Raw genomic sequence first — 10655 nt, forward strand, 5'->3', positions numbered from 1 at the left:
AATTGTTTTGCTTGTAACCACATGCATGATCATATTGTGTTAGCTTTATATTTGTAGTCCCTTAAGACTCGATCATCTCACAACCACTTTGAAGATAGAAGTGGCTTGTCTCAATGTCATTCTATCTCACTTCCACATGGAGGTTCTACCTTTGAGTGACCCTTGATTTGGGAAAGGCTACCTATTAGTGGTGGTGATGTTTGGTCATTAACTAGTTATGATGGTGTTTGGACAAATTCATCAAAATGGAACCCTCATATATAGCTCTAGTAATTTCACCAATGAGGAGTGATAATAAAGACTAGGAGGGTGGAGTTAAAAGGGATTGCAGGTAGTCCATGTTTGAAGTCACCCTAGACATTGTTGAATTATGGGGTAAATTAGATGATTGGGACACCCTTCAACCTCCCACTAGAATTTCTTTTGTCACAGTTTAACTACATTGTTGTGTTTATGTCATTTATCTTCTCAGACAATATGCATGTGACTCTAAGGAATGACCTTATGCCCTCATACCTTTTTTCTTGGACATGTGTAGATGTTTTTAATTTATTCATGTTGCATACTATCATTCTCAAATTTATTTTTTTATATTTTAGATATTTATAATTATTCAATTTTTTTACCAGGGTGATTTTAAATTGTTAATTTATTTCTAAAATGCAAGTTAGACTATAATTTATATTTTAAATGAACAAAAGTTACATTGACATATTCTTGTATTAGCTAAGCTACATTTTAGTACTATACAAAATATTCTCCTTAAATAATAGCACATTCAATTAAATAGTGTATCCGTACACATTTTACACCTAGGTGACACACATGATATATGAATTTCTATCGACAAACATCAAGATGAGCATATGACTAAGTTATTCATTTCTATTACTATACTAAAAAAGAAAGTAGTCAAACCACTACATAGAAGCAATTATTAGTGTGGTACAAATATTGCTATGTGGGTAGAATTATAGTATTGTATCAATAGAATTATAGCATTGCAAGTTTATTCTATTTATTGATAAATTAGGTGTTAAACAAATAGTTGGATATTTATTTAATATAATTGAATTAAATTTAATATTTTTTTATTTATAATAATTTTGACGATTAACTAATTGAATAACTTATATTCATTTACTAATTTATTTGTTTATTATATTTATATGTTTTTGATAAATAAGGGTTGGCTTGCACAAACAAGGAAGTATAGAAGAACTATTGTTCAAGAATGGAAGAAATTAACAACTAAGAAAGAATTGCAAATCTACTAACTATAAATCTACTTATCCAAAATAATATCTTTAGTAGAAGAGGGAAAAAATGCCAAATCCTCTACCACTATCAAATAAATTCATAACCCATCTAACACAATTGTAGTTAATAAGTAAAATTATTATACTAGAATTATCAAAAGAAGTCATATTTATCATCATAATAGTATGAGGTGTATAATTAAAAGCATCGATAATCAAAATATTAGCAAGTTCCAACTACCACACAAATCACAACCATATTAGAGTACTAAGAATTAAATAGGAATACTAAAAAACTAATACCATGTCCCTATCAACTAAAGGAGGTGACCTACCAAAAGTACCCAAGAGAAAACATGGTCATTTCTTATGCTCCTTAGGTCTAGACAATAATGTGGTTGTCTAGTCATCTACCCAAAACATGAAGAGTTAATTCCTAACATCACCTCTCTAGCCTAGGTTTTCCTCCTTATCTTGTTGAGAAAGGTAGAGAATGGACATTGATGAGTGCATCACTTTGACCAAAAAATGAGCTAGGATTTTAAAACTTTTTTCCATCACTTGTAACTCCTCATCAAGCATCTTTGGATCCTTCCTATTATAGTTGACCTCCTTTCCTTTTACCCCCATCGAGACCTCTAGACATACAATGACATTTTTACCTTTTTTCCTTTGGGGAGGAGGAGGGGAGATAATCTTTAGGGGGGGGTATCTCTTTGCTTCAATCTTGATAGTTTTTCACGGTTTAAATTATTCTTTCCAATGCATCTATGATTTCTTCTTTTTTAATGCATTTACAAACATGGGTAGCATTATTTTTATTATGAGTAAATATCTTAGACCCATCATTTATTTTAGACTTGTTCAACTCATTTTCTAAACCATAATTATCCTTTGTTTCTTTTTATTTCATCATAGGTTTATTAGAAACTTTGGAGGACCTTCAAGGCATTTTCTCTTCAACCTCTAAGACCACAAGATGAACTTTGGGTTTATATGATTTAATCTTTTAAGAAGCTTTGGAAGGCTTACCTTTCTCCATTTTTTCCTTTTTAGAAACCTCCAATAGGGAACCAAAGGTGCATTAATATTATTGGATATTTTCTGCCTTTTCTTCAACCTAAGGAGGTCATCAATGGGAGATTTATGGAAGGGGGGAGAATCCTAGACGTGATCACCCAAAGAGGGAACAAATATAAATGAAAATGATAGAGCCTAAACATCAATAATTAGTTAAAGATAACCTTATCCTTCCCTAACTTCCTACGTTTTTTGTCATCCCTAACAATGGACTCCAATGAATGTAGTAGGTAAAATAGAATACAAATCAACTCATGTTGAAAAAAGTACTTTTAGAAAGGAAAATGATAATAATAATAATAAACCTCATATCTACCATCAAGGGTAAAATACTTCACAATGAAGGGACAAACCTAATCTAAAGGTTCTATCAATTCCTCTTTGTTAGAATTATCACTAAGCTTCATAGGCTCCTCATCTTTATGGAAGAACCATTTGAGATTGTCTTCATAAGTAATCCTACTAATATTCTTCCACTTATGCCCTTCCATGAAAAAGTCTATAGCTTGGGATATAAAGTCTTCATTTATTTAGAATTTGATACTCTCAATAGTCACCTTTATTTCCTTCTAATTATTGATGAATTGCTTAGAAAAGTTGGGGTCAAAGCCATTCATATCTTCCATGTAGGTAATTACCCCTCCTTCATCTAGAACCATCCATAGTTTAGGGTTATTATGAGTAGTATCTTTGATTTTTTTAGGTTCAACCCTAACCATCACCCCACTCATCTTCTCACTTGTGATATCCTCAATAAAGCTTTTCTTCTTCACAATTTAAGACTGTCAAAATAAAGCCCTTCTTCTAAGATTATCCTAGGCCTTCTTTAATATCACCTTTTAAAGGAGAAAAAGTAGTCTAATTAATAGTATGTAAGGCCTTTCCTAAGAAACAAAAGAGTCATCCCATTCTATCATAAATTTTATTATCTGTTGCCAACTATCCTGAAAATATCCTAAAGAGTGATGAAAAGACAAGGGTTTATAGGAGAAAGAGATGTGACATGGCTTTCGACAATCTCAAGTTTCCAATGTTCAAACATGATAGAATTGTGTATGTTTCTATCATAATTATGTTTGATATGACCCTTCCTAAAATCATAGATATAGATGATGCCCAAGTGGACCCTATCAACATCATAATGGTCGAAGTCAAATTCATTTTTTGAACTACCTTTTTCTACCATCACAACCTTCCTATCCTTACTCTTCTCAGTCCTATATTTCTTAAATCCACTTTCTTCATTATTTATCACATTTCTCTATTCCTTAGACACGTGGGCTCTTATATTTTTTCGTATGCTTTTCTTCAACAATGAAGGCCCTCGCAACTGATCCTAACCTCCATCATTGCATCTACCACTATGGTACCTTCCCTATAGATGTGTTGGATGTTGTAATGCCCTAAGCCCCTTAAAATAGCTCTAGCATTGTTGATTATGTCGACCAACCTCCAACCTCTCATTATCTCACCCTTCATTATCTCCATAGTAAACATAGAATCCCCTTATATGAAGATCTTGTTACCTCCTATGGAGGTGGAAAATCTCAAATCCCATTAAAGGACCATAGGATTTCTAGTGTCCATTCTAGATTTCTCGTATAGGAAAACAAAAAAGATTTTGTATGATCCCTAACTACCCCACCTCCAATCACACTTCCATTCCTAGACACCCCATCAAAGTTGAGTTTAACTGACAGGAAGGTGGTCCCCTTAAACATGATTTTTCTTCATAATTCCATTTTGGTGTTATCAAAATGGTGGAAGGTAATAGGCAACCCTCAAACATCAATGAGCTCACAGTTCCTCTTAGTAGGGGATTCCTTTGAAATTTTTATATGTTACAAGAAAGCATCAATGTAGAGTCCCTTCAATTCTTCATGAAAGGGAAACTTATTAGAGAGAAGAAAAAATTCCTTACATAAGAATATTGGTAGGAAAAAGTAAACTATGGTTAATTTATATTCTCTCAATAATATGCATGAATCTTTTTTTGGGAATCTACATGACTTAAATCTTCATAAGTTGGTGGATAAGAGTGGTACTATTAATGATGATTCTAGTGCTAGTACAAACTAGTCTATTGAATTATAGAAACTATTAGTAGGATAATCAAATGCATAATCAACTAATTAGTTAAAGAGATTTTTTTTGAAATGGGAAACTATTAAATAATTTAGGGTCCACTTGGAAAGTTAAATTGATAGGAAATCAATCAATCAGAGATGAAAAGTTATTGAAATACAAAATTTTTGAACTATTTAAGTTGCACTTGCATAATCAAAGGGCTAGTTAATTAAACATTGATGCAATTTTATAGCCCATGAAAGAATTAGGTTGATCAATACCACATCTAAATTTGGGGAAAGTAGTACATATAATAAGGATGTAGACCATGTATTTTGATGTAAGTAACAATGTGACTATCCATGAAGACCTACAATCCTTCAACTTGGTTCTATCCAAAAAGACTTACAATCCTTCAACTTTGGCTTGACACACGTGATGTAGAAGATTGAACATAATATCTAAAATTTGAGGGAGATGATGATGTGGGTAAGAATGATTAACTCCATATTTGAGTATTTGAAACCAAATTGATTTAAATAATTTAGATAACTTCTAAAATATAGTATATCCTAGGGGATACTTTGAAGGTCATTTAGATGGATGAATAGCTCATGATATCTAATTTCCAATGACCAAAAGGAGGGTAGATGATAAAATAATGCAATATATCTACAATGATTTTATAAGAGTAAAAATTACATTTCTTACAATTATATCCTTCGTTTTACACTTTTGTGTGGTTGTTGTATTCTAACATGTTTGATTTTGACTAATTTGGTACTCCAGCTAACCCTAGAATCTAAGTTTTACTCAAAATTTCCATTTTATCAAAATAATTCTATCTCTCAAATTGTAACTTCCTCTATTAGGCTCAAAATTACATGTGTGACTAGACCTGGGTTGAAACCACAAGTTTAATTTTGACACTCTTCATCCATTCTTTAAAAATTAATTATAAGCCCATGATGAATTGGTTGCAGCTTGTTATTAATTGCAGGCAGCTTGTTATTAATCATGGGCATTTTTTTTCACAATCCATGATGTTAGTGTAATAAAGTACTTTTAAATCATATTTTAATTTATATAAAATTTTATCTCACTCAATAATCCATCATTAGTAAGAGAAGAATTATTTTTCTAATTTACAATGATGGTCCACTGAGTATGATCCAAATTTTCAATGTTAAAAAAAACATAAGGGAATCCAAATACACTCTATAAGTTGGCTACTATTTAACATCTCACACACCAAGTTTTCTAATCTAAAAGCACATCACTCTTAAAACATTTCAATCATTAATAAGATTAACTATTATGACAACCCCACTAGATTTGGTTAATCATTCTTACTTGATCTTTTGTATTAGTCACACTAGTTACAATAGCTCTTGTGTCAATCAATAGCAAATTCTTATCCTAGCATTAGATCACCTCGACATCCATTTTAGGGTACCTCATTGAATCAAAAGCCTCAAACATAGTGTCATCATAACTTAATCATAAAAAAATTATTTTTGAAGACAAGACTACAAGTGTAAGTTTGATACATATTTACATATAGTCACAATTTCTATAATAATCAAACACAATTCTCTTAATCTCATCTTCTTTAATAATCAATATACCCCAAATGATTCTTATTCTTCTTATATTTTTAAACATTTACATTAGTTTCTTAGAAAATCACTCCCCTCTAATAAGACTTGTGATTTTTAAAATATTGCAAAATGCCTACAATTATAATAAATTCTAATTTTAATTATAATAATGCACATCACAGTAAATTATAAACAACAATTAAGAAAATACAATAGGTAACCAATTACGTATCCTATTCAAATATGACTAATATATTTGTCTTGTCTATTTTTTTAAAAATTGTCTATTTAGAAGGGTGGGGAGTTTTAGACGGGTGGGGAGTTTTAATATTAAATTTACTTGCAAGTTATAACAAAAGGTCCCATGTTTGATTCAAAGATTAAATGGTTTGATCTCCATCCTTGTTTGTTTCTAGATAGACTAGTCTTGAAGGTTTAGGGTTCTTTTGAAAACCCTACAAGATTTAAAATCATTTTGATAACTTTGAAGGATGGGGATCTTTTTCATTTTATTCTTATAGTTTACGGATTCCTTTCTTTAAAAATAAATAAATCCTTCTACTTTTTCTTAATATGAGATCAGAACCCTCTCCATGCCATCTTAATAAAAACGCATTGGCTTCTAATGCACAAATTATATGTTTGATATACTACTAATATTTTTTTTTTTGAAAATCTGACTATTTCAGAAGTCTATCAAACATGCTATTATTTGATATGTTTTCTTAGACTTCAATATGTTATTTTTGTATTGCATGGATTTAGTTCTACACTGTATAATATGCTCACAGTTATGATTTCTGACTATTTATAAGCTACAGATACTGTTTATAAATATCTTGTTATAGACCGTGTTCACTAATAAATTGTAAAATGTAGTTATTGTTAGTAGCTATCTAATTACTGTTGTTTAAACTGTCTAATATGACTTCTAATAGCTATTTTAAACTTTAACCATTTATTCATAATCGAGTATAAAAATGCCAATGGTTTATAAATAATAAATAATAACTAACTCAGTTTATATGAACAAGCAATGTTTGTGGTGTGTGTATGATCGTTTTCAGTGATTTCAATTTTAAAATTGCAATCTGTTCTTTTTACCGGATTAAATTTCTAAGGTTAAACTCGATCGATTTCTCTGTCACAGATATGAGCTTTAGACTGACAAAAATGAAAATTACGTCCTAAAAGACCGGGCCTAATTTATCTTCAAATAAGAAAGAATAAAGAAAGCATTTCAATTCAAAGTTAAAGCTTAACAGGCATTTCGGGTGTAAATATTCTTCAAATCGAGAGATGGAAAGTTACCGCAAAGCCGTATGTCAGAGGTCCCATGGCCACGATTAAAGTCGAGAAAAATACAAAGCGAGAATTGAATTTGTTTTCTCCCTGTTTTCTGATCAGCGGCTTTTTGACACTAATATTGCCTTCTTCATCCTCCAATTGCTTTCCCATCTTTATACGGATTTTTTCTTCCGCGCTTCTGAACTCCCGTCCTTTAACAGGGATCTGCCATAATCAGCAAAGCTCGTATCAAACTTGAGAGAAAATTTCGAAAATATTAAGTTCCTTTAATAAATCGTTGATAAGAGGAAAAATAAACTAATTAAATTCCGGCTCTTTTTATTTCTTTAACAGAGATCTACTATAATCGGCAACGCTCGTATCAAATGAGAGAAAATTTCGAGAATGTAAATTTTCAAAAAAGGAAAAAATCAAACAAGATGGAAACGAAATTAAATTCCTGACTTTCGTGCTACGAAATTTAGACTTCTTTTACTTAGATCTGCTGAGCAGTAAAGCTCGTCTCAAACTTTGAGAGAAATATTTTTAAAATGTAATTTTCTTAAAAGATTCGTCAACACAGAGCAAGAAAGAAACTGAATTCCGGCTAACTGAGATCTCCCTTAACAACAAAGCTTGTCTCGAACTTTGGAGAAAAAATCAATAATGTGAATTTTCTTGAACATATAATCAATAAGAAAGAAAATAAACTAAATTCCCGACAATCGTACCATGAAATTTATCCGTCATTGCCATCTTCAAACAGCAAAAACTTTGAAACAAGCAAAATCTCAAAAAAAATCACAAATTTACCTTTGAAGGAAAGGAAACTTGAAACGCCGGAATCAAATTTGCCGTCGGACAAACATCGCTTGCGACTCACATGGACAACAACGAAGTCGGAAGGCCTTCAAAATATAAATTAATCATAGCTTTGGCACAACGTTTAAGGACAACAGATATTATATTTGCTGCAACTACCGAAAGCAACTTCTCAGTATTTTAATTCATTCAACGGTCACCAACCTCCCCAAGACAAATTGAAGCAATGTCATTTGATATATTTGGAGCAATCAACAAATTGCAAGCATATTTTTCTTCCACAGATCGACATAAATATTATAATATAATCTTCCTCGACAAGGAATCAATTACAGCCATATGAAAACAGTTATGGGGGATTCACGTGGGTTAAAATTGAGACGAGCAAATTTAACTGCAGTTGACACATGATTAGTTAGAGTTAGAGTGACCAACTGTTTTAGGAGGCTTTAAATCAACGTCAAATAAAAGATAAAAATATTTTGACAGACTATGATGTCAAGCTAAACAGTTTTTCCTTAATAATATAATTTCTTGTATAAATTGTTTTTTATATGAATATCAAATAGTTTACACAATTTGATAAAAAACTGTTAATTCAACTTTGAATAGTTGAATGGTTGAGAATCTGCCTTGGTCTTCATTTAGGGGAGAGGACCCAGTACTTGAGCACCCTAACTTGACGTTTCTCAAAATCTTATGTGGAAATTTCAAATCACTCCAATTTTTTTACAGTAGCTTACTTGGCAAGTCCCCTGCTTATAATTAAAGTTTCAGAGCCACATCATCAAATATGACACCACATCAACATATTTTTTGCCAAGTTGTCCAAAATGACCCAAATAAAAAGTGAGACCATTGATCGTGCAAAAAGGGTACCCATGGTTGCATAGCTGATGTGGCATCACATCATTGGTTACTTTTTAGAACAAAGGGTACATTTTCATTCAATTTTGTGTAGTCATCAATGTACTAACAACTTTAAATTTAAAATCACAAGTATTGGTACAATTTTGTCAAAAAAGTTGGACATTAAGTCGGTAAGTGTAGGTATCAAATGAACAATTCCTATCACAACCATTGGAACCCATTCAAGTACCGGTCCTCTCCTCTAATAGAAGAATAAATTCAAATGATAAATTTTATCTGCATTGATTGACATTTATTTGTCTCCCCGTGTTAATCACTGCATATCTTATCCAAAATGTCCCATGAAATGATGCTTGGCTATAGGATTTCATATAAACCAGAAGAGTCAGTTAAAAAAATTATACAACCAAATCCAAAAATATATTTTTCTAGAAAACTAGTGAAAAATTAATAATTAACTAGTTTTCTTTTTTTTTTTTATAAATGAAACCGACCACTAATTCAGATGGAGACTTGTGCATTCGTTGACAGGTATTGCATTATATTGCTCAATAATTTTCTTACAGAATTTTTTAATGGCATCGACAAAGGAGACATTAGACTGGGGTCCACTTCCTAAAGCCCTTGGGTAGAAAACCGGGCAGATGCTTCCTTTATATTTGGAGAAAGTGTGTTGAGGGGAAGAGTCTAATAGTTGCATAGTTAATTTAACATATTTTAAGTTTTTAAATAAAAGGATAGAATTTAATGATTTCATTTGTTGTCTTTATTTACAACTTAATTGCTTACATCTATTTGTTTGCTTTCTCTATAACATTGTACAGATCATTATGTGTAAAAATGATTAAAAAATTGGTTATTTGAAATATATTTCTTAGTCCTATCATTTGTTCACTTTAACGATCAATTGATCCAACAAATATGGACGAATGCATCAATAGTTGTGTACTAGATTAGTACCAATAAAGTTGCACAATTGATTTAATTACTAACTTTATTTCTAAAAAATGAGGATAGCTTGATCCACTCGATGTTTTTTACTAGGCATTTTAATTATCAAAATATCGTAGATAGAAATTTTTGAAAGATTTAAAAGAAACTAACAGGTCTCACACCATATTAAGAATATGAAATCATAAAGAAGACTAAAATCATTGAACCAAAAAAAAAAAAACGACTATCTCTTGTTGTGTATATAGCATACACCATGAATTGCTGAAAATAAAATAATCATACTTATCTCGTATGAACTAACCGTTACATAAATAGTGAAAAACAATGGTTTGGATTACTACACAAACTATAGTAAGAAGCTATGTGTTTATTGTTGGTTATAGAAAACTTATATAAACTACCTTGTCTGCCATTGCAAGCTACATGTATATAGTGCATTACGCATGGAAACAAATGGATAAACTAAAATTGTACGGTGGATGGGGTTGTTCAAACTGAAGTGGATTTGAAATATTAACTATTGATCATGCACTGATCATGCAAAAATAAGCAATCATCTATGCCTTCAATTCCAAAATATGGGTGACAATTGTTGTTTTTCCTGGGTAGCAATCCATACCCATTTCCCCACCTTGAATAAACTACAATCATGAAATTCACAAGCACATCCATCTCACTTTAAGATTTTGTTGAACATTTTTCAAATAGCATGTGC

General features: G+C 31.2%; 1 protein-coding gene across 2 annotated transcripts in view; it reads right to left on the reverse strand.

Moving 5' to 3' along the window:
• The window catches only part of LOC149555238 (sugar transporter ERD6-like 4), a 181278-nt gene extending 172843 nt beyond the window's left edge, over positions 1-8435 (reverse strand). For both annotated transcript variants that reach the window (XM_089829336.1, XM_089829332.1), the window contains exons 1-2: positions 8108-8435; positions 7319-7519 (exon numbers count right to left, since the gene is read on the reverse strand). Coding sequence is in view for 1 of the 2 variants with exons in the window: in XM_089829332.1 (XP_089685458.1) it covers positions 7319-7465 (147 nt within the window). In the remaining variant the exon portion in view is untranslated. The remainder of the gene's footprint in view (positions 1-7318; positions 7520-8107) is intronic.
• Positions 8436-10655: the final 2220 nt, after the last annotated feature.

Source organism: Cupressus sempervirens, chromosome 5 (genome assembly GCF_028749045.1).
Source record: "Cupressus sempervirens isolate cs-2001-9-10 chromosome 5, ASM2874904v1, whole genome shotgun sequence".
Lineage (NCBI taxonomy): Eukaryota > Viridiplantae > Streptophyta > Pinopsida > Cupressales > Cupressaceae > Cupressus > Cupressus sempervirens.